The sequence below is a fragment of the Lycorma delicatula genome, chromosome 6 (genome assembly GCF_047948215.1).
Source record: "Lycorma delicatula isolate Av1 chromosome 6, ASM4794821v1, whole genome shotgun sequence".
NCBI lineage: Eukaryota > Metazoa > Arthropoda > Insecta > Hemiptera > Fulgoridae > Lycorma > Lycorma delicatula.
The window spans coordinates 116725940-116751538 of record NC_134460.1 but is presented as its reverse complement, the minus strand read 5'-3'; the positions used below and the strand labels follow the sequence as shown (position 1 = coordinate 116751538).

At 28.1% G+C, this 25599-nt stretch overlaps 2 protein-coding genes across 3 annotated transcripts in view; one reads left to right on the top strand and one right to left on the bottom strand.

Annotated features, from left to right (window-relative positions):
- Positions 1-1862: 1862 nt before the first annotated feature.
- Positions 1863-22206, bottom strand: Hyls1 (Hyls1 centriolar and ciliogenesis associated). Of its 2 annotated transcripts, none has more exons than XM_075368354.1 (6): positions 22126-22206; positions 21428-21637; positions 14928-15182; positions 11250-11426; positions 9978-10168; positions 1863-2642 (listed from the first exon to the last, which is right to left on the bottom strand). In XM_075368354.1, exons 2-6 carry the CDS (start codon positions 21528-21530, stop codon positions 2583-2585), a joined length of 786 nt encoding a protein of 261 aa, XP_075224469.1. In that variant the 5' UTR covers positions 21531-21637; positions 22126-22206; the 3' UTR covers positions 1863-2582. The 2 variants fall into 2 exon arrangements, with proteins under 2 accessions (XP_075224469.1, XP_075224470.1); XM_075368355.1 differs by having other exon boundaries at positions 21428-21622; positions 22126-22200.
- The window catches only part of LOC142326142 (endothelial lipase-like), a 58965-nt gene continuing 35555 nt past the window's right edge, over positions 2190-25599 (top strand). Inside the window, exons 1-3 of the mRNA XM_075368353.1 lie at positions 2190-2329; positions 10513-10600; positions 15828-15934. Of these exons, the coding sequence (XP_075224468.1) occupies positions 15925-15934 (10 nt within the window). The 5' untranslated portion in view covers positions 2190-2329; positions 10513-10600; positions 15828-15924. The remainder of the gene's footprint in view (positions 2330-10512; positions 10601-15827; positions 15935-25599) is intronic.

The following is a 25599-nucleotide window of genomic DNA, read 5'->3' as shown; positions in this document are numbered from 1 at the left end:
TCTTTTTGCTCATCCATCTATTGATGAAATACATCGAGCTATAGTTGGTGACACTGACTAGGTTATGCTAGATGGTGTATATATATATATATGTATGTATTTACTTTTCATACTTATTTCAATGTCTAACTATTAACCTTTTCTATTTAATTCACCTGCTGAAATAATATTATAAATTTATATTAGTAAAATAGTTTTACTCAGAATTATTTTCTGCTTGTAGAAATTATTTACTGCTTAATAATAATCATAATTAATTAATAATCTGGTTTTATTCTTTTTTATTACTTTGTAATTCTTACTATTTTAAAATACATTATTATAAAAATGTTCTGGTTCTGTATACATAAATTTTTAATTGTAAAATACTAAATTGTTACCTTTGTAATTATAGTTATTATTACTTGATAATGTGATAGATATCAGTTATTATTATTAAAACTGTTTTGGACTACTTTATTAATATTATTTTTATGATTATACACAGATTCATAACTTGCATTTATTATTATATATATATATATATATATATATATATATATATATATATATATATATGTATGTAAATTTGCTATTGATTTATAAAATGGTAAAGGCGACGGTCTGATTTTCTAGCCACAAGTTTGTTTCTTGAATTATGTATTTTTTAAAATTTTTTGTGAATTGTGACTTGAAACTTTAATTATTATATCCATTGTTGTGAATTTATAATTTATTATTAGTATTGTATTCCGATATTTATGTATTTAAATATTCTATTTTGAATTTATATGTGAATTGTTACTTATAACTGTTGTAAGGATATTGAAATATTGTATATGTTTTTATGTAATATTGTGCAACATATGAAGGCTTTATAAGGCTGTTCTGTTGCATGAGAAAACAAAATAAATAAATAAATAATAATAATAATGAACAGAAAGAACCGACAGTTTTAAATATATACAATTTTCGTTGGTCATTTACTGATAATCAGCTGGTAACAAATCATCACATTTTTTTTTGTAAATAAATTATTTCATATAATACAATAAAATACACTGTATTTTATGATGATTCAAATAGCGGCTAAATTTCCCACAAACAAATGACATAAAATGTATCTTTTTTTAGAAGACCTCATAATACTCTACAATACTAGGACTAGGCATGTCACAATTTTTTAGAATTTAAAGTATAATAAATTCATTTTTTTTCCTCTTCAATGAATAAAATAAAATATATTAAAACAAAAAATTTTTTTACAAAATTCTGTATATTACTTAATCAACAACTCTAAAAATTAACAGAATGAATAAGTATCATTCTAATAAACATTACTGATAAAAAACAGAAGTAAATTATGAATGAGATTGTGAATGAATGAAATGACTTAAAATTATCATTAAAGACATTAGAATTAAAACTGCCGAATAATTGATGTAAGAGTACATTCATGACATTTTGTTTTGTGATAAAAATAAGCTAGATATTAGGAAGAGTAATTCATGGAAATTACATCATGATAACCAACTAGCTCATATATCACTGCTTGTTCGGGAATTTATGACCAAAAATAACACTAACTGAGACTACAAAAACATAAACCAGGTAACAATAAATGCCTGGTTTAAATTCTTCTTCTAATAGCAAAACAAAACCCCTTAGAGAGTAAAAGTTAAATAACTATTTAAAAAATAAACAAAAAAACTACTCTGCAAATAGAAAGCTGTATGAGAAATGACTAAATAATAGTCTATAAAATAGCAATTGCTTTAAATAGGACAACAAAAAAATACGAATAAAAAGACTTTTTCAAATAAATAAATATTACATGAAAACATTGTAAATAAAATGGAAAAAAGCAATTAGTATAAAACAAATTTTTCATAGTTCAACCAATTTTTTTTATTATACACTATTAAATAACAAGTTAAATTACCCTGATCTCCTATAAAAGTCTCTGTGAACTGATCATTCCCTCCCACCACCATCAGGGGGTTCTTCTTAATGTTTGATTGCTTCTCTAATAAAAACCTTTCTACTTCTTAAAATAAACAAATACTACAGCAACTGAGTCAACTGCCACATTTGATCTGCCTACTCATTGTATATTTATCTATGCATTCTATTTCTTACTGCTGGATTTTACTTAGTCTACAAGTAGCAGAGCTACCTAACAGGTGCAGTTGATGAATCCTGCAATTAATCTAATCTAATGTGGTTAATCTCTTACAATTAATCTAATGCTGTTAATGAGTACTGTATATTACTGAAAAGTTCAAGAGTATTATCATAAGTGATTATTAGCTAACAGTTCAATAATTGTTCCATAAATTTTATAATTCAGGTAAAATAAATTTTCATTATAAAATTACACTTGTTTTCTATTTAAGAAGAATAATTCTTCTTATTGATTATGTGGTTTAACATAGTGATATAAATTATATTTTTATTTTCAGACAATTATTACTAAAATAAAATAGTGATTAATCAACTTTTTAATAACTGTGTCACTATTGGGCAATGTCTTCAGAAGACGGAGTCATTATGTTGGATAAAATTTAATTAATGTAAAATATGTTGCAATTATTTCATTTCTTTTACATTCGAACAACTCGTTTCCTAGGCATACTTTCCAAAGATGATGCTTGAGATATAGGCTGAAAAAAAAATCAATAATAAAGATTAAGAGCAAATAATTTATTTTAATAGAATATATAAGTAAATTAATTATATTAACTAAATCAACACTTTAAATGAAGATGTTAATCTACTTGGTTGCCAAGGAGTTGGGGAATGATGGTAGGCCACACAGACATAATTACTTAAAATAAATTTTATCTACTGTTGTTAAGAATAGATGCTAGAATAGTATCTAACTGTACTGGAACAATCATCAAGAAAGTAAGTCAAATCATATGTAGGTTTTCGAATACTTTTCTGTTTATTGAGCCCCACTATGAAATCCTTTCCTCTTCAGTATGTATTTCTTATTAATCTCGAAAAGTATAAACTTAACTACTGAGGAGAGCAATAATTTCTAATATCATGCAAAATTTGTTCAAATAGGCTGAAGTTAGAAATAAGATGATTACTTATTAGAGATCCACATAAATAAGTGTTAAACGTTGATTTGCTATGCCATTGTAATTTTAGGGCTGAGATTTGGCAGATCTCCACAATATTTCAACTGTCTGTGCATGTTGATATCAGTCATCATATACGCAATTACAAGTAAGCCAATTATTGGATACTGCTGTTATTTCTATGATCATAAATAATTGGCATTAAAACTGATAACTTGTCAACATTATACTTTCTTTTTTTAAATAGCGACTCATCACTTCACTTGGACCTCCAGTAACGAACGGACTCCTTTAAATAACAACTTCACTTGGACCTCCAGTAACGAACAGACTCCTTTAAATAACAACTTCACTTGGACCTTCAGTAACGACAGGATAATTAACAATTTAGATGTACAAATCTTACGTAAATAACTGATCTCGTCTACAATTGTGTTATGATTGAAATCAAGTCTCTTTCACAGAATTTAATGATTGCCAGTTCAAAGAAACATACATACATTAATTTTAAAATGACTGAATTTAGTAATCTAGATTGCTGTAACCGTGAATATGAATACGACTGCATCTCCCTCTTCTTCAAAGCTACAGTCATTTTGTGATCTGAATCACATTTCTTTATTCATAAGATACTGAATTGTTACAAAGATCTAATACCAATAGTTTTGTCACAGAATAAATTGTGGAATTAAATATTTGTTGATGATAAATCAATTGTTATACTCTAATTACAAAATTACAACTGGTAAACAGAAATAATTAATTATCTTACTGAATAAAATAAGCTTTCCAAATTTGTTTTCCAATTAAAAAAGCCAATTATTAAAATAGGTTTATTATTTAAAGAAAAAATATATAAACACATAACATTCATTACTTGAAATGGATAGTTCAATATTGGTCTTTTAAGTAATTGTATATTATAGTATATCACATTTAAAAATTCAAAACTTTTACAATAACACTAAGAAAGAAATTGAAATAAAATAATTTATTTTTAAGGTTTATAATTTGTACAGAAGTTTCCAGGTGAGCAAATTAATGGAAAAGTACCCAATTTTGCAACTAGCTAATTCCTTGTTGTTTGGTATATTTTGAAATGGTATTAGTTAAATAAAAATTTATTTTAACATTAATTTACTTGATTTATGATGACATTACTTCAATAACTTAAATTTATTAAAATAATGATAAATACTTTAATGAAATGCTTATTAACCCGATAAAATTTCATAATTCACAATAAATGATATAATTAATTGCTTTTGAGATTAAAAACATAGCTACAACCTAATGAATGGATCTAATTTGTATTTTTCATTAAAATAAAAACTTTCCAACTCCACAGTACAATAAATACAGTCTTAACATCCATTCTGACAGTTTTACAATTGATTGTATTTAAAGTGGTTTTTTGAATTATTTAATGATATATTTTTAATGGAAAAGAACAGTATTATTATTATTTAATTAACCTAACAATCCTTTTAAGTGTACCAAAGCTATTTGTATCAACATGGGATACATCTATTCTGGTATATACAACATATTTTCAGTATGAAGAAAAATTATGAATTTAAGGAAATATTTTGGCATTTTATAATAAATTTAACTTAAATAAACACGTTTTAATGTGTCGCTTATAAAACAAAAAAAAACAAAAAACTAACAGAACTGCAGCATATATAAACAAAACAAGTTCGCTAAGGGTTTGGTTATTTTTCAAATTTACAATGCTGACAAGACTGGGTTCATTAAAAAAAAGCAGCTTCATCAAAATTTTATAAAGTTATATGTAAACGTACAGGAAAATAAGCAGTGTAAAGAATAAGAAACAGTAAATACCTGTTCAAATATTTCAGGTAGCCATGTCTATCTGACATATTCAACTAGCTTTATATACGTGCGTTAACTAAAATAACTAACAACTCTTAAAAATGTTATTTTTAACTTCACTACCAATTCAATAGTGGATAATTGTTTAGAAATGAAAAAAAATATATAGCTGTCTGTGCATTAAGAGAGACGTCCACTTGTCATCAGAAGATGACTTTATAGCCATTTGTTTTTCCCAGTAGGCCGCTTATAAGGTGATAACTTCAATGTCAAGAGAAGTCATATCTAATACCACTGTAGTCTTCTATATATATAAAAATGAATGTATGTTTGGTTGTCCTGTATGCGTTCCTATACCTTTTATCCGATTGCAATGAAACTTTGATGAGTTATTGTGCGCATGCCCATGAAGGTTTCTGAATTAGTTGGGACCTGCCAGGTGGTGCTGGGATCGAGAATTTCAAAAAATTGTATTTATGGTCCAGTTTGGCTCATATCCAGAACATACATTAGTTACGCGAAAATAAATATTTTTGCAAAAAATGGACCTGCTAGGTGGCATATATTAGTTATGTGAAAAGGAAATTTTTTTACAAAAATTATACCCGCTAGGTGTCGAGATATTTACAAAACAAACAAACAAATATACAAACAGACTTTCTTCTTCTATATATATATAAAAGGCAATGCTTGTATGTATGTCCACTTTAGACTAAAAAACCACTTGATCAATTTACACATGGGTTTTTACAAAATGGTCCATATTGTTCAGAGAAGGTTTAAAGCTATTGAAATCCTCAATCTGATCAGTAGAAAGAAAATTAGGGGTATTTCAATTCTACTACTGTGTTTAGAGAATAGTTTGAATTAAATCCGATAAGTAGTGCTGTTTTGACAATTGGGTTTATTTACATTCTGATTTTTATAAAGTAAAAGGTTAAATTTTGTGAAGTTCCGTAATGTTTTTTAATGTTTTCGAACTTTCAATTGTGTTCATTTAATCCATATATACACACAAATCTAGCAATAACGAAGCATTACTGGGTTTGCTAGTTACTAAAGTAAAACAGAATCTGAAGGCATACTGAATACCAAACAAGAGTTCTGTTTATTGTCAACATGAATGGTATCATAACTAGAACAATGTTGATAAATGCCAAGTTTTATTGAGAATGGATATTATAAAAATGCATTTACTTTCTGAGTTAAATAAATTTGAAATAAAAATACAATATCTTTAAAAAATATAAATAAAAATTTTATTTTTCTTAATTTATTAAAAATAATTAAAAATTGAAATTGATATGTAACATTAAAGATGATATTAGGTTTGTAATGAATTTATAATATATTACTATATTTTGAAGAAAATATTATAGCTTTTTGAAATCATTCATATTATACTATTTTAATTTAATAGTAGTTTTAATATAAATCTGTTTAATATATTTATATGGTACATTAAATTGTCGTTCAAAATACTGATTTGAATTTTCTTCATCGTGGTGAGAATGTGGGTCTGATATATGACAATTACAGGTGCAGGGGCAAAAACAATCATGCTGTTCAACAAACTGAATTAATATTTTTTATATTAATTAAATAAAAGAAACAAAAATTTATAATAAAAAACAGTATAAATAAATCTACTGAATAGATTTATTTATACTAAATACTAATAATAAAGAAAGTGCCGAGGCATTTTATACTAATTTGTTTTAAAACTGATGTGATTATGTCAAGGGATAATTTAATGTAGTCAGAAAATATTGTATAGCTTTTTCACAATAAAGATGTAAAATAAATAAAATAATAATAAAATCTAAAATAAATAAAATATACAAACTAAAAAATTCCATGAAATTTGTACAGAAAAAAAAACATAAAAATCAAAAATTAAAATATTATTACACTCATAAAAAATTATTCCTCAGGATAGTTTACTTGATTGTTTAATGGAACTTAGGGCAGTTTAGTTGTACACCAAACCTTTTTTTCCTTAATGGTTAATGGTTGGAATTATGCCTTACAATCAAATGAATGATAATCCCCTCCCCCCCATTTATTTTAGATATTTACTAACATTGATAATAAAGATTAAGGAGATTAGACTAGATTGGCTGCAATGAAGCGATTACTGACATTCTCTGAAAGTGTGACCTCAGCTCATGTAAGTGTAATTTTTGATTTTGGAAAATAAGAAAAAACTTTACTAAATAGTTTAACTCTTTAATTAATGTAATGATGATCTCAGACTTCTGTGATAGAAAGGTAATATCTCTGTCTTTCATCTTGAAGATTTTGAGTTTGAACAGGCTTGGCATCTTGTCAAATGCTACATTAATCTATAAAAAAAAAAAAGAGCAGAGTAATTGTATTGGGTGGTAATTATGTAGTTACCAGAGATAAAATAAATGTCTCCTTGTGATATTACAAACTTCAAGTGCAGAGTGATTTGTATGTGTGTTTTAATTGATTTTTTTTGCTTATTTTTAACTTTTTAGGCGTTGTTCATAAGGTCTAGTTTTGACTGATCACTGCAGCATTTCCTTTATGGTCAGCCAATTTCAAGGATGGGTTTTATCCCGCCTAAAATGGCTTTAGTCTGTCATTTTATGGACACATTCAACCTCAGTTTTGGGGTTAGTTTAAGCAGGAAGTTCTTGCCAATGAAGTTTTGACAGAGATTTCCAATCCACTTTTGGTGTATCTCCATAGCTGACAAGCCATTATCTTATTTGCTTTATTATTCTTATCTTCTATTTTGCTGTTTTCCTTCATTTTTCTTCTTATTTTAATGGTTAAAGGATTAAACACAGTCAGAAGACTGCAAGATCACTCGTGGTCTCACCTTGGCGAATCTATTGATTGGGAAGTGGTGCAGTTCTGCACTAGCTAACGAGAAATAAGGCAACAGCGATTTGATGACGGGTCACCAAATTCGAGGTGGTGGCCTATAGCCTGTGGTGGTGCTTGGATACAAATACCAAATGTGAAATCTGGCCAAGTTGTCCTTAGTAACTGCAGTGCACGCTGCCCCAAAACTGTGGATGAGGCCGCCCCGGGGAACAAGACGAACTACAGGAGAAGCAACAAAACATCTGGCAATTCATGAAGATACTCCAGATTAACCTGAACCACTGTAGGCTGGCTCAGGACATTTTGTTCCAATATGCTCAAGAGCTGGATGCGGGAGTGGTCCTTGTTTCAGAATCCCATGCTCCCCAACTGCAGTACTCCTAGGTCACCTCTAAGAATGGCAGAACTGCAATACGGGCTCGCATTTGTGCTTAGCTGTGCGAGATGTCTGGTTCTGAGGGCTATGTTCAGACTCGCGTGGATGACACCTACAAGCTGCTGTCACACATCGTTAAGCGTGAACTGGTGGAAACTATCTTATTAATACTAGCTTGGCATATTAGACTGCATAAGTTGCTACTGTCACAATGATTTAAACACCTGGGCCATGGTATAGAACAGTAACAAAACATGTGCCAGGGGCAGGATGCTCCTGGATATCTTTTCAGAGCTAGAGATGGCTCCAATTAATGAGGATTGCCTCTGAAGAGGCAAGACAGGTTTGGTGGTCAACCTGACCTTGCAAGCATCAAACTGGCAGGAAGGATATACAGTTGGGGAGTGTGGGAGAGCTACAAGTTAGTGATTAGTGATCATCCAGCTGTACTCATGTGGATGGACAAGAGAACACATGTAAGAACTGGCAATACTAGTCTGCCAGGTTGGAGTACCAAAAAGATCAATGAACCGGCCTTCTTTAGGTCCCTTGAATCTAGCTGAGGTCAACACTGTGAACATGGCTGAGAAGTGTGTAGTTCGGCTCATGAGATGTCATGAATACTTCAGCATGTGATGAGGTGGTACAGTGGAGGCATTCTGGTCAAAATCACCCACCAATATATCGGTGGAATGAAGGTATTCGACTCAAGAGGTCAATGCCACAAGATACGGCAAAGGATGCTCCTGAGTAGATTGGACATGGCCAGGACAGTGCTCTCAACCTTCTACAAGAGGACCAAGACTGAACGCAAAACTTTAATCAGGGCAAGCAAAAGGTGTAGCTGGCAACAATTCATTGAAGAGGTAAATAGGGATCCGTGGGGAATGCCATATTAGTTGGTTCTAAATAGGACCACAAAAAACAACCTTCTCTGTTTGGCAGGTATTAAAGAAGTGACCTGCACATTTGATACACTGCTTCCTAGAGAATATAGAGATTGCCACTATTCAAAGAGCTAGAAATGAGCTGCTGCCACTCTTCTCGGAGGAGCTATAGCACTCTTTTGGCAGCTATAGGCAGTTACATCTAAAGAAAACAAAATTACTCTTCTAAGTAATGCCTTGCAGCAGTTCCAGGAAAGAGGATGGTTGGTAGTGGTTTAGTCAAATTTACAAAGGCACACATATATACTAAGTAACATTAAATAGAACCTGTTGCAAGTCCAACTGACTATCCAAGTGTTTGTAATAAGATTCTCCACAAAAAAAAAGAAAAAGAAAGATGTGTTAGTAATTAAAACACAACATCAATATGTTTGCTGGTGACAATATCAACGAACTATTTGTGATTAAAATATAAGTGGTTCATCTAGGCATTGAACTATCAACCTCATGCACAGCAAGGCTAGTAGTGATAACCATGTGCTAATTATATAAATACTCATCGAAGGGTTCATTAAGTGAACTGAACATGAACAAAACATGCTCATTATTTCTTTGTAAGCATCTGCAATCGCTTTCAATTAAGGTAAAACAATTTCAACTAAACTTGAAGTAAAAATAAATTAAAAATTTTGGTTACTTTTACTGTTGGTCAAACTGTACGTACCATTAAGTATAACAAAATTCAGAAACTGAATTTTAATACATTCTTTATAAATCCGTATGTTTATTACAAGAAAACAAATAATTTTACTTACTAGTAATTTAATTTTTTTTGTAAATTTAAGCTATTAAATTTAATAGGCTTTAAAGACTAAAGATTTTAACTTTTAAAATTGAATACAACTTATTTTAAGCCATAGAAAATTAAAAATTGAAGGAATTCAAGCTTACCCTAGGTTGAGGATCTTGCCCCAACATTCTTTCACGAATATTCCACCTTAATCCTGAATGTGCTTCTTCTCCTGGAATTTTATTTTTTTGCCATAATGCTTGATATTTGTGATACAAAGCAACTGGATCAGAGCGATTTGTCAGATGACCGGATCGTTGTCCACCTGACTGATACTTCCATGGTCGAATAACTGAAACAGTTTTAATTATTCAAATAAAAATCACATAACCATTTAAATACTTTTAAATAAATATATATCTAGCACAATTTTTCATTACTTTTTATAAAATAAATTATTCTTTGTAAATTCAAAAATTGTTAAAAACTATCAACATCTAAAAGGATGTGCTCTTTTATTTGCATCATTAATATTTTAATTTTGAACGTTTACCAACCTAGTAGCACTTAATGTAAACTATCTGTGTTTTGATGATCCAATATTCTATGAAGTAATAACCAGTTTTAAAATTTATAATAAATTACATTTAAGTTGATGACCAAACCGTGTTTAATGGTGTGGACAATTCGTTTCAGCCCCCTCACTGGAAATAAGTCCTCTTTTTGAAAACTGCAGGTGAAGTCAAGAGTTAAACTGTGCACAGCAAATTATAATTCTATCAAGGTATTACCTATGTTAATTATTTTTTTATTTTATAAATGTACATTTAATTTTAATCTAATGCTTAAACACTGATTATCTGATACACATAAAAACTTATCCTACAGTTATGTACACTGGCCACTGTATACAATGCCCATCTTACAGTAAAGTACAGTATGCTAATTTCACTGTCATCCCAATCTTTATCATGTGAACTTAATTTCCTGTTTCAATATTTAAAAATAGTTGTCTTTGGTGACAGCTAAATTGTTTGATACACCAATACGTCTTAAAACTCTTAATGACTAATTCTATCATTCTGTAGTCCTGTTTTATTTCATTTCAAACATGATTTGTAATTTTTAATTACACACATTGATTTAATAAAATTATATGCTAGACGGTGCTTTTACTGTAACTAGCATTATGCCATATTTAAAAAATAACAAAAATTGTTTAATTTTCAGGATTGTGTGTAAACAGCTACTAAGATAAAAATGTAATAAACTGATTTGTATAAATAACCACATTTAAACAATGTTTCACTGTATGATACTGATATTTATCAGCTGATGACTATACCAATCACCGACAGAATTTATTATTAACAAAAAAATTAAGATTATAATTAAAATTGTCAACAAAAACAAAAAAAAACACAAACACTTACATGAACTGGAACGAGTTGGAGCATGATTTTCTTTAGCAGAACATGACTGAGTAGTACGTTTTGTCCTTGACATTTCATCTCTAGTATTAGATCTTGTTGATTCTGTTCTTTGTCTTGAATCTATGTTATCACTACTAGATTGTCCAGTACTAGGGTCTTGAATATTACAGTAATGATCTAAACATAAAATTATCTGAATAAGTCACAGATATTGAATTAAAAATAATAAATTAATTTTGTTTTATTAATGTAGTGGACTTGTTTGAGAAGAAAATTGGTAGAAAAACAAGCTGAAACATATTTTCAACTGACTTATCTTTACATATATAAAATGATTCCTGTAAACATTCTCATACCATCTACAAATACTGACATAGGATGTTACTTGAAATTTCTCATATTAAGATGAAACCAAGCTATGTTACTAAATGATACTTTGTAACTAATCAGTACTAATGATTCATAATTAAAATAAATGACTTAGAAATTATTCTGTTATAATATAATCCAAAAAGCTATCTTTTACATCATTACAGATGCTATTTTCCATAGCAGTGACAGCATTTTTCACATGCTATGAAAAAAAAATCAGCAACTGTAATTGGGCAGTCAGTCTGTTACTACTTAAAGAATGAAATTATGATGACTTTAAACAAATTGTTCTTTGTTGCTGAATAGTAATAATATTAAGTTCCTTAAAAAAAAAGTATATATAATATTTAACATAGTTATTTTTTAAACTATTCAAATAGAATCTGATAAAAATACTCATACAAATTGCTGGAAAGAAAAGCGTTTAGTAGAAAAAAATCATTATCAGTCCTGGCATCTTCAGTTTGGATCTCCAGGATCTGACTTACATCTGTAACATCTAAAATGGTAAATCTAAAGAAAAAAGTAAATGGTGAGAAAGAATGCCCTTGAAGGAACAAGAGCATGAGAAAATCCCACTAAGAGTGTGACTACTGTCTAAAAAATGGGCAACCATTCTGCCCACAATTCTTCAGGTATTTGAAACCAGGATGAAAAGAGTATGTTATGATCAATAATTTCATATTGACAAACTTAAATAATAATGAAATTCTCAGATAATACTATATTACAGTTTTATGCTTTTTGAATTACTTCAAAATAAGGGTATCGCTTCATTATAATTTTGCAATTGACACTAGTTGGCACTATTACATAAAAAAAAGTTTATATTACATAAGAGATGTACCAAAATATTGCCTGCATTTTATTGTATATTACTAGATTTCTTTATTTTATACGATGCATTAAAAAATGTTGGATGGAAAACTAATATCTGTTGGAAAATCTTATACGTGCTTCTTTGTAAAAATATCTGAGGTCTATTCGCCATTTAGTTACTGTAAATGAAACTTGCCATAATTATGGCAAATGAATTTGCAACAGAGTTTATTGAATATAAGATATCTAGTTTCATATGTTAATACACAATATAGTTTTATAGAGGAAAACTAGACAAATCACTCCTGTATTGAGAAAACAGTAAGTAGTTTTCAAAGGTTTAATTTTTATTTTTGAGAAAAATCACACGTTTATATTTGTTAGAGGTGTAAATATAAACAAATGATAAAAAAAAGAATCATATCTCAAAAAATAATCTTATTAATAACACTGATCTACAAAATAGAAAAAAAATTTCAAAACAAAAACACCAATAAGTGATTTTTAACCTATTTTGTATGCTGAACCTGAAAATCAAGACAGTTTTTCTCTATCACCTTTTACCTTTTTGCTATACACCCTTCAGAATTGCTAATAAACATTAACTTATGAAAGAGACCAAGTTTATAGGTACAATAAATTTTCGTAATTTATTATATTCAATTTCAATACTCATATTTTATTATGATTAAAAATGTTTAAATAAAAAGATACTCTTGTAGAATAGAGCTATAACAGATAAAACATACCTAAAACTGGAAGTGGTGAACTAAATTAATTACTTCTTCCTTTTGTGTGCAGGAAGGTCCTCTATTTATAGAAACCAACAGTAGTCGCTCATCACCGATTCGTCTCATCTGTCTTGGTAATACTGTTCCATTTGCAATATATATTGGTGGAAGCGTTTTCCCTCCTCATCACTCACAGCACCCAAATTTGGTGGGAAAAAGTCAAGATGAAATGCAAAACATGAAATTTTTAATAACATTTGGCAGCCTAAATTTTTATAATCAACAAAAGTTTTGTACAAAAAAAAAAATCACTATTTTCTGCTTCGTTATTTCCAAGAAAACCATGAACTACATCTTTAAATGACTTTTTTACTGCTATTCCACATTATTCAACTTTTTGTCAAAATTTTCATCATTGAGTAATTTTCTAATTTCAGGTCCAACGAATACTCCTTCTTTTAATTAGGCATCACTTAACTTAGTAAACGCCTGTCTTAAATATTTAAATCCTTGTCCTTTTTTACTCAATGCTTTGACAAAATTCTTTATAAATCCTAATTTTATATGTTAAGATGGCAAAAAACATGCTGAGGGTTGACTAAAGGTGGACTAAATATTTAATACCTTTTTGTTCAGGAGTGAAAGTGTTTTTTTTTTCATAAGATGTTCACTTGTTGCACGATTGTTAAACATAAAAATCATTAGTATTTTGTAAAGCCAGCTTGCAGACCGAGAAGACCAATAACTTTGAGGTTGCCACAGATATTCCATAAGAGAACATCGTAATTGCCTGCTTTCAAAATCAATAACATACTTTCACATGACTCTTTCATTCTAACAGCATGCGCTACAGGTACAGAAGACTTCTTGTTTGAATTATGCAGTAGCACTGCTTTTAAACTTTGTTTTTGATGAATAACCGCCATCAACATTATAAGCAATACTCAGAGCAGACATCAAAACTTTTGTATCACAACAGGAAGACAGCATATATATATCTTCGTGAAATATTACATCAAGTCTTCATTTCTGCTTTTAAAATATGAAATTTTAGTATCCTTATTCAATAAATTCTACTCTTTCAAGCATGAAGCTAGAGGTTTTGCTTGTTATTTTGATAAATACAAAATCGTTAAGTTCTACTTGTGAAATGAGATGTAGTTGATTATTTAATTTTTCTGGTATGAAATCATCGGCTCTTGAAGCTTGTGCCGTCACAGTATTCTTAGAACAATCCTCTTCAGAATCTGAAATCTCCTCCTGCCAAGAAGGAGGGGCTGTCGAAATAGGTAAATTGTCTCTATGAGGAACTGATCCCATAGCCGGACAGAACAATTGGGTAGAAAAATATTTCTCTTATTTTTTGAAGAAAACCAAGAGATATGTGTTATATAGAAATAGCAGTTGCCATAATTATATAAAAATATATATATATAATTGTATGTAAAATATGCCATAATAGGGATCTTTAAACAAAAATAACTCAAAACTGTGATTGTGATAAAGAATTTTTGATTACATTTTCTGTTTCAGCATAAAAAATACTTTATAAAACATTAACATAACTGTTCAAAAATTTTTGTAGACCAGTGTAATTTACCTTAATTTTAAATATTTTTCTTATCTGCTGACAAATTCTCAAAATGTATTTATAAGAAAAACATAAGATCACGAAGTCACATGTATTATAAAAAAAAGGAATTTTATATCGATTACACAAATCGGTACACTGGTACATAAACTAAAGGCAAATTACCTCTATTAAAATGAGAAGCATAGTTAGTTGGTGGATGTTTTTGTATATTGCTTTCAGCTAGATCAGCAGTTAGAGGTGATAAAACATGACGTGGTGTAGATTGAGGGGCTACTGGTCTTGATTGTTCACATGATATACCACATTTTTCATTTTTCTCTGGAGAACTCTCACTATCGCTTGCATTATCATCACTTGATTCATCTTTTCTACTTCCTTGAGCCCTTCTTTGATCATATTTTATTAACTTTTTTAAATCTGTAACAAATTATAAAATTCAATTAAAAATAAAAAAAAATGTTAAGTATATTAAAAATATATACATATATATTCTTTTACAAATAGCTCTATAATTTCCCCACAACTATCTTTTCCCATTACTTCATAAAGAAGTTATTTATTTCTGCTGTGACTGACTTCTTTTACATTTACTAATAAGGTACTGAAAAAATTTGTTTAGATATTCAAACTACATCAATAGGCTACAGAAACCCAAAGAATTGTTTTGGGTTTCAAAAGTGTTATACATTATATCTGTACTATGAATACTTAAAGTTTACATAAAAAATTAAAATTTTTAATTTGTGTAAATTTGCACTGAGAATGAAACTATTAATTTCTTGAGTTAATAGTTCAAAAGATAATATTCTTTATACGTCTTTCTACCATAATGCTCAAGTATGACACAGTAAGCAGCGCAAAAGGAAAAATTCCACCTTAAATAGTTACCTCTTATGAAAAAAGTTGTTTTGCACCTTACTAAATATTGTTCTTGTTTGTATGAGTTTCAATTTATTTAAAAAAAAACAAAAAAACTTTGAAATAATTATAATAAATTATATATAAAAAGAAACTGAATTTTTGTCTATTTTCTGGATAATGCAATTTTAATGTTCTGTACAGGCAGTGTAACCAATCTTGATGCATGGCACCGACAGCAGCAATTCGAATCATTCTACTATCCTGTTAGCATAACATATGCTTCATTACCTATCAGCAAATGGTTCTTCGTAAGATGTACTGTGGCATTACTATTGGATTGGAGAACACAATTTTTTGAAATTTTAATCACCTCAATGAATAACTACTAATATTCTGAACATTGCAACATTTTTAAATTTAATTCTTTTAAGAATCATATTCCTCTGTACTATATATAAATATTTTATTTTATTAGATCAACCAAAGTACAGCATAAATAAAGTAGGATGACTTACCTTATTCCACTATATATGCAGGAGTGCATTCGCAATTTACTCGCATCATTAGCTGCATTATATATTCATCTCTCAAATTACATTACAAACTTCATAAAATACAATAACTACAATGCATTTATTTATTTTGTTTAAAATTTAAAACCTTTAATGTTTTTATTTTAAGAATAAAATAAAAAGTCACCCCCTTTATTACTCTTCAAACCATTGTTGATGATCTCTTTTAGATAAATATTGAACAGTGTAGGTGACATGCAGCATTCTTGTCACACTTCCCTTCCTATTTCTATCTTTTGTATTGCATTGTCTCACTTCCTATTCTGACTTTTACTTTCTGGTTCATATACAACTCTTTCATAAGTCTCCTATCTTTCCAATCAATTCCTTTCTTTTTTAAAATTATCATTAATTTATCCTATCTTACTCTATCAAAAGCTTTCTCAAGGTCTACAAATGAAACGTATATTCTTCTTCTCCTTTCTATTTATCTTTCACCAATAATTCAAAGCAGTCCTATGGCATCAACCCTCATCATATATGATGAGGGTAGATGACCTAGAGAATTTAAATTAAAAATGCTGTTTACTATGATAAACAGCATTTAATTTATATTTAAATAAATTCACAAAATGACATTTTCTTCTTTACAAATAGCCTAATGAAAAAATCAATTAACAATTTGTAAATGAGTAAATTACTTACAGAAATGCTAATATTATATGAAATGATAACCTTTTGTCAACCTGGCTGAGGAAGAAAAAATTTATTGTTTGAAAAAAAGGCACAACATAAATTTGAAGTTTTACAATTTTTTTTTTTTGTGATGACACATATGAAGCACTTCAAGAACAAGTGGTGTATAATCTAACTAAAGAAAAAACACTCTTTGCCTTTATGTTGTTACAATGTTGAGACCCAAGAGTTATAAAAAAGAAACATAATATGTGCAGTAAATTGAAGATATTTCTGATATACACTATTTTATTAAAAACCCATTTAAACAGCAACAATGCAACGTTTACATTAAAAGAAAAATAAATTTTACAATCATTTATGGTGCAAGCAATTTTTGAGTATTATAACTTGAATGAAACAAGTCTGTAAAATATGTAATAGAAATATTTAAAAATATGAACTTTAAAATTCAATATTACGGTTATTTTGATAATGGAAAATATAAAAAATTATATTTTTATCTTCATTAATGAATTGAAATGATATTTAACAGTGGTAATACTTCTACTATAGAAATCCAGCAAATAATACCATTTATAAAATTAAGACAGATGGTTAAAAAAAGGAATTCACTTAATGAAAATATAAATATATTTAAAAACTTTCAATTAGCTGCTTCCAAGCCAATGTACCAGCACATCTTTTTCATGTATAATGTAGTCATTGTGCAGAGATGAAAACACTAGAAATTTACTAATATGTACTTACTAATATGTATTTACTAATAGTAGTTATATTTTTTTAAAATTTCATTACAATACTAAGCAAAGTAATTTTAATTTTTTTTTTGTAATTAATTAATTCCAAAGTTTACGTAAGTACTTATTTCCTATTTGCAAATACATTAGTTTTTATATCTGTATTTTAAATAGTCTACCAGTCTAAACTGCTTTTTACATACTTTTATTTATTTAACCTCTTTTTATTAAATATAGACCCTATATCCGTAACAGAGTGACACAATGTGAGGCAGCTTGTGCACAGAACTGAATCTTCAGTGTTATACTACTCTTTCAAAATTAAACTACTGCAATCTTAATCAGTGCTGCACTTTATATAATCATCTATAATAATCTGTCTGTAACTGTGAATTGCTTATCTTTTGTTATTTACTGTTTAATACTTTTTCTTAAAATGTTGCTTGTAACTGGTTAGTTTTGTTTTTGTTTGGTATTGTTAGTCATATTATGTTCATTAATTTGTTCTTTATTTTTATTTATTAATACTCCAGAGTTAATTAATGGCAGCAAATATAAAAAAAGAGAAACTGTTCATAGAGAAGTGGGATATAAAATTTAAAGTTATAGTTAAAAAAAAAGGACCAAAGAAAATGAAGTAAAGCCATATACATTAGAGTTTAAAAAAATGCTATAACTTCAAACTACACAAATATAAATAAATGAATGTATTAAAAGTTAAAGAAATGTCAAAAAGTAAATAGTTCCTTTCTCATTACTTCAGGAAAATGCAGATCCCATTCTTTGCTATCCACTGCTCAAGTAGACAAGTTTGACAAAGTCATAAAAAATATAATTCAAGACTTATTTAATTCAAAAACATTTCTCTGTGCCACAGATTAAAATAATGTCATCAGAGAGAAAAATAATTAAAAGAAAACTTATTTAAAATGGACAAAAAGCTCAAAATAGAAGAAAAGGTTTAATTGAATCCTTTCATATTTAGCAGTGGAATGGAGATTAAAATTCATTACAAAAGTGTGGAAAGAAGGAAAATTTTTTAGTAAACTATTTGGTTTTTTTGGGTCTTGATAACTTCCTTGACTAGATAATTAAGTTATATTGTTTATTTAATGTCTCTATTCTTGTTAAAAAAGGAAAGATGCTCTAACTGACAACTAATATCAACATGAAATGTTAGTATAAAAACTATTATTAATAATAAACTAATTTTTAGTAATTTTTTTTGTTGTAAAAGTGGAATTTTTGGCCTGAACACATGAATGCATAAGATCACTTTGGCTTCTATCAGTCAGTCAACAGTACAAATCTTGATTTTTTTCAAAGAATAATTGTTGTAGAGCGAGTACGGACTATATTTTGAGATGATGGTTGAGATGAAGAAATGAACTAAAACATATTCTTCTGGAATAATTAAATTTAATCTGTCACATTAGAGATTTTTTGAATATCGAGAAATACAAGTCACATTAGACTGATGAATAAATGACACATTAGTCTGAATAATATCATTGAACATTATCAATAAAAACTATAAGCCACATTAGATTTAAACTGCTAAATAAAACTAGTCACATTAGACTATGAATGAAATGTTACAGTAAACAAATCATGACTCCACTGAGCGGGATCCGGCTCTCGAATGGTCGTATGAGAATAACTTGCTGGCCAGTGCTATTAGATGCTAGAGTGCAGCACCAACCAGCTCAACATGGAACAGAACAATAATATTATATAAAAATTCTAACAGAATTAGCAATATTATATGACACAAGTGTTATGTTTCAACTTCTATATAAATTTACAGCAGTAAATAGCTCTACCAACATAATAATTTTAAAAAGATATATTCTTATTAATAATGAGTTAATCAAGTCAATCATAACAAAAGCTACTTAACCTTTGGTAATACTAAAGATGTATTTTACTGAAAAATGCTTCAGTTCTCAATACCAAAAAATATAGGAATGTCATGGATCAGTACAACCATAATACTTTCTCAGGCTACTTAACTTGAATTACTGTTTCAAAAAAAAAAAAACTATTCAAAATAACACCAGATCACTAACTTAAAAGTGTTGATATTTTAATAGTAGCATGCAGTACAAAGTGAACATAACTGATTCTTTCCAACAATCTTTTTAAAATAAACATTTTAACTCACATTTTTAAATGTCTGTTATAAAAACTATTTACAATTGATAAAACATCATTCTAATACAATTATTGATGTAGATATACTGTTTGTTTAAAGTATCTCACAAAAAAAAATCATTACAAGACCTAAACTTTGATGAGGGTTATACCATATTAGGATCAATCCATCTAAAGTGACCCAAGGGTGGTTGCTTGACCAATTAAACAAAAATTGAAACTTACCCAATTGTTTCCTATATGTTTCAGGACCTTAAAAATAGTTTTTTTTTTATTTTTTATTTAAGCAGTTTACCTGTGGTGGCCAGTTTTGTTATGGTGAGCACACCTATTTTTGTGTGTACACCATAGCACACAATGCCTTCTGACACAACATACTTGTGGTAGCTTCTAGTACCAACTCTTTCACAGCAGTCAAAATGCTTTTTTTTTAGAATTTCTGATATCTTAGCAATCTCATCTGATTTAATAAAAAATACTTGATGTGTTTCAGCTTGTGATTACAAAATCATGAAACCAACAATTTTTGAATCAAAATTGTATTAGATTACTAAAGAAACTTTTATTTGCCATAAACGTCTACAAAAACACTGTAAGATGTGAAACTTTGAGATTTTTATCAACAGCCCCATCGCAGTTATCTGAAGCCAAAATTTGAATATAAAAAAAATTAGTTTTCAAAAATTCATAAAAATTTAGGGTAAATATATCACCATTAATATTATTTACAGTAAAACTACTAACAAGTAAAAAAATAATTCAAACTGCATATGCCATCTCTGCCTCTTGAAAAAAATTACTAAAAGTGAAATTTCACAGTTTTTCATGTTCAACTTTATTGGTAATTTTTCATAGAAAGAGAGATAGGTAAATAAACCACTGGACCAATCTTTTACCTTGATAAAATATGATTAAATTGCTTTTTGTTTCATTCTTCCAGGACCAATAGTTTTTTAGTTATGATTTTTTTCCGTAGCCCTTACAATTAAAAAAGTAGGTGTGCGCTCCATAAAAAAAATGGCCGCCACCAGTAAACTGCTTAAATAAAAAATAGTTTTAAGGTCATGAAACATGTAGGAAACAATTGGGTAAGTTCCAATTTTTTTGGAATTGGTCAAGAAACCAGCTTGTTTTTTGGGACACTTCAAATGGACTAACCCATTTACTACATAAAATCTCCATATTTTATTGATTGCTTTATTAGTTATGCCTATAAAGTTCAGAAATTGTACATACCAAGAAAACGAGGGTACAAACTGCATATTTATTTAAAACTAAGATACATTTCTACCTGTTCAAAAGAATTATTAAAAAATAGAAGAGACTTTACTTTTATGTAGATTTATTTTTAACAACTGATACAAAATTATTCAGTTCATTATCAAATTTGTTTGCCAGGATTGTTTTGTTGAGAGCAATATTGTTCATTATATAGTCAGTCCCTGCCAAAGTGAAGTTGCTCTCTGAGCAAGAGCAGCTGCTTTTGCTAACCAAATCAAAGTCAATAAGAAACCATTCTCCAAGTAAGCCTGGTATGGAAAACTTGTTCCTGAACAAGGTGCAATGCAATTTTTAGTAACTACTAGATTCATGTAAAGTTGTTTACAACTATTTATTCTAGCAGCAAACAAAGAATGATGATAAAAATTATTCAAGGGCATGCACAAATATTATTTAGAATTAATTTTTCCAGCTATACCTTTAATGAATTCTTTCAGCTGATCAGGAGTTATATTTGTATAACCAAGTTCATGAAGATGATCCAAAACTTCTCTAGGATTTAACTGAATCCCAGATGACATGGTTATCAATCAGTTTATTCACTTGCTTGCTAATAGAGATGATGTCTAATCCCAGAAAAAATGTATTCAAAACTCTTGATCACATAATTAGTCTAAAATAACAGCACCTATTAAAAATTAAATTAAATTACTGCAAAAATAATCTTATTAACAAATGAATACAATTAGTAACAAAATTATACGTCTATATTCTCAAAACTGATAAAATTATAAGTGTACACTGAAAATATATTAATTAATTCATTCATAACTTAATCCATTCAAATTAGATTTTTTAATTACCATTACACTTGTTAACTAACCTACAAAGTTCACAACCACAATTGAAATGTTTACGAATTTATTCAATAGGAGCAATTATTTGTAAAGCTGAATATTTAATGATAAAACTAATAATAATAAAGAAAACATGATGTTATTTGGAAATTTTAAATAATAAATTTTAAAAATAACACTCATGAATACATTTTTTCATTACAGGAACGTTCCATTCCTTATAACAAAAAATCAGTTTAAGAAACAGAGATTATGTCTGCTGTTTAGTTTATACTACGAAATAAAGACATAACTTAATTAACATAAAAAAAGTAATCACCTGGAAAAAATAAAAAATCGAACACATTCTCGTTGAAATGACCGTTACAGAATCCTTTTTTTGTATACACTGCTGCCAACTTAGATCTAGCCATATTATTAAAAATAAATAGGTGATATTTTTTCACTCCATAGTAGAATTCTTAACGTAAACTTATTTAATAGTTTTAATTTATTACATGACAATATTTATTATTAAGTGTAAGTTGCGATGAAAAAACGTAGAACTCCTGTTAAGTAGAAATAATTATAATTAATTAACTTGAAAAAAGCAATAAATTTTGAAAGCAGTATTTTTTCCATTTATTATAGTAGACTTTTATTACTTTCACTTATATAATTATTAATATATTTATGACGTTATTCTCACACAACCAGTCATTTTTAACACTTATTGAGTGTTCAACCCAACCAAATGTTAGCATCTGCTGTTAGTTGTATATTAGTATAAATAATATTTGGTTGATTAATTACTGCAATATTTACTCAGTTATTTGGTCAAAGACTTGGTTAAACAATCAAATTACCCTTATTCACCAAGCTGTTACTGGTACATTAAAGGACATAGCTATGAGTACCAAACAAGCAGCATGTAATGAGCTACCGTCAAGTGAGCAGCGACATTAAAATAAAATAATAAAACCAATTTAAAACAGATAAGTGTTTGGCTAATATCATTTAGATAAAAAGAAAGAACAATAATTAAGCAATATTCTTGGTTAATTCAGCAAATATTGGTTGATTAACTGCAAAAATTTACTAATTTAGAATGCTGCTTGGATTAAAAAATATTAAGAATATTAATTGTCAGACAAAATACTAAGTAGAAGTATCTTTGTGCTAAAATCAATGAACTTCTATAAGGGAGATTCTTAAACTAAGACTTGTGTGGGTAAAAAATTGGTAGCATATCATTCATTTTTAACCTTGCGAGTTTAAACATGAAAAAGGAGATAATTGTTTATACTTAATAACTGCAGCATATAGTGATTGCAACCAATGTTGTTTAACTTCGTTGATCTATGGAACCCAGTTTACTGAAAGGAGGCTTTGGCAGTTGACAATTTTTATTCTCACACTCTTCAATTTCTAGTTTGTTGCATTAGTAACATCTATTAAAAATAAATGAACATATCTGAATAGTACCTGAAAAATCTAAATAGGTATTTCATGCACTATGGAATAATTATATGATAAGAAGGGAATTTACTGAATAACTCAGGATCCAGTGAAATGTTATTCTTTAATTTACAATTGCAACAAAATATTTGTGTAGTCATTCTTTACCAGTAGTAGCAATTAAGTAAATAATTATTTAATAAATAAAATAAACTTAAACAAATAGTTAAAAATTATAACAACCTTTTTAAATTTACTTTTATACAAAAAAAGAAGTTTGTAAAAGACAAGAAATCAGCTTCTTGATATAAAAAATAATATGAAAAGGAATGCAAAAAAATGAATTAAAATGAAGCATCATTTCTGAAATATGATGTGTTATTACTTTTTTACCTATTTTTTTTTTTATTAATTTTGTTGAAGTTTGAAAAAAGTGTGCTTTGAATATCAGAGGAGCATCATGCTTGACATAGTTTTGCTACAACAATCCAATATCAAACAATGTTAGATGAAAAATACTTTCAAATCATCCAAGTATACCCTATAATTTTTTGTTTAAAATATCTTTCATTAAGTTATATAGAAGGTATTACAGAGTCACTGAAGAAGCTTACTCTATAAAATAAGATATACAATGTGTCCCACGAAGAGGTAAATGATTTTGATTTAGTATCATGCACCCATTTCCTCACTGATTCTATTGAAACTTTACAGATCTTTTAATGAAGATTCTAAAAATTTTCTGTGAAAATTTCAAGCTTCTAAGATTTATGGAAACAAAATGGTGGCTTTCAAATAAAAACATCAATTTCAGATAAACAAAATTTTTTATTATTCATTACAAAATAGCTGATAAAAGTGATTAAAAACAGATAATGTATTGTTAAACAGCTGTTCTAACTGAATAAAGCAAGTTAATAATTAGTAATAACCATAACTAATTATCTAACTGTTTTTAATTATTCTACTTCTAATTATCATCAGCTTTTAATCATTTTAACCAGCTATTCTGTAATAAACTTTAAAGTAGTACAAACAGTACTGTAGTGATAGTACTGTTTATAGTGCCTGGCCACATCCATGTATAGGACATTTAAAAAAAAAAAAAAATTTTTTTGTTAAGAACGTTTAATTTTTAATATTTAATTTTAAGTTTTGACTGCATATTTTACACTTTATATGGGATAATTTTAATTTTTAATGTATAATTTTTTAATGTGTAACTTTAAAGTTTTTAATTTTTTATCAACATGATGATGAGGGAAAATCACCTAAAGCGATTTTGATGTACAAATGAAAAATTAATAATAAAGTCAGAAATATTATTAGATTCTGTACTGTGGTGGATTTTTACTTTTAGTCTAATATAATTAGTACAGAGGAAGATATGGGCAACAATAAAGGAAGAAAAATTGATTTTTCTAAATTAAATATATATATGTAAACATTCAGATTGGTCTGAGAATTTCCTCTTTTCGTAAAGATAGTTAAAACTTATTGTCTGTGTTTTATATTTGTAATTTAATATCATTTATATTACACCATAAAGTTTAAGTTCACTGTGACAATAATATGATTTATAACCAAGTTTGCAATCAAAATATTTAATATGCTATTTCTATTATTACATTGTACCATCAATAGAAAAATAAATTATTATTTCATCCTAGAATGAAAATGAATCAATATGCAGTATTAACATTAAAAAAAGGGAAAATTTACTTCAGGCTCGATTTTAAAAACATTCCTCTAGTATTCACAGGATTTCTTCTATCTTGAGTTTCTTACAAATCAATGAATAAATTACAAATGAGTTTGCCAACAGTTTTTAAACATAAAGTGAAGGCAGCAATTCATTCAGTAGGAGTACTCAGTATTATTTGTTTCTTTTACAATATGTTTTGCCCTTACCCTCCTGCTCTGATGATGTAGAAATATCATAAAAACTTGGTTTCTAGGTTGTGTTTACTACAGCATCTGGACATGGAGAGTCCAGATTTAGCTCCATTTGGGCTAATTAATTCAGCCTTCCTAAAAAATATTTTTTCTTAAAAAACACATTTGTGTAACAAATTTAACATACGTAGTAAATAAGGAAATCATTGGTATTGTTTATATTCAATCAACATACAATCAAAATACTGCATTGTATTATTAAGAGGCACCCTGAACATTGGCAAAAGTACATTCTAGTGGTAGGATGTATTATAATGTTACTATATATTTAAGGAAGTCCTCTCAATGTACTCAAAAAAGAAAATGTTGCGAAACAGTTCAATAATGTATACTTTGGCTCAACATTTCACAGCTTCTGTGAATGTTCCTCACATTAAAATTACATAAAAGTATAGAATTT

What these genes read in the sequence shown, in the direction of transcription:
- Hyls1 (XM_075368354.1), bottom strand. Translation starts at nt 21,530, where the DNA reads ATGTCATCTGGGATTCAGTTAAATCCTAGAGAAGTTTTGGATCATCTT. An exon ending in GCTGAAAGAATTCATTAAAG is followed by an intron (nt 15,183 to 21,427) that starts GTATAGCTGGAA and finishes AATTTGTTACAG; the next exon opens with ATTTAAAAAAGTTAATAAAA. An exon ending in TCCAACTCGTTCCAGTTCAT is followed by an intron (nt 10,169 to 11,249) that starts GTAAGTGTTTGT and finishes AAACTGTTTCAG; the next exon opens with TTATTCGACCATGGAAGTAT.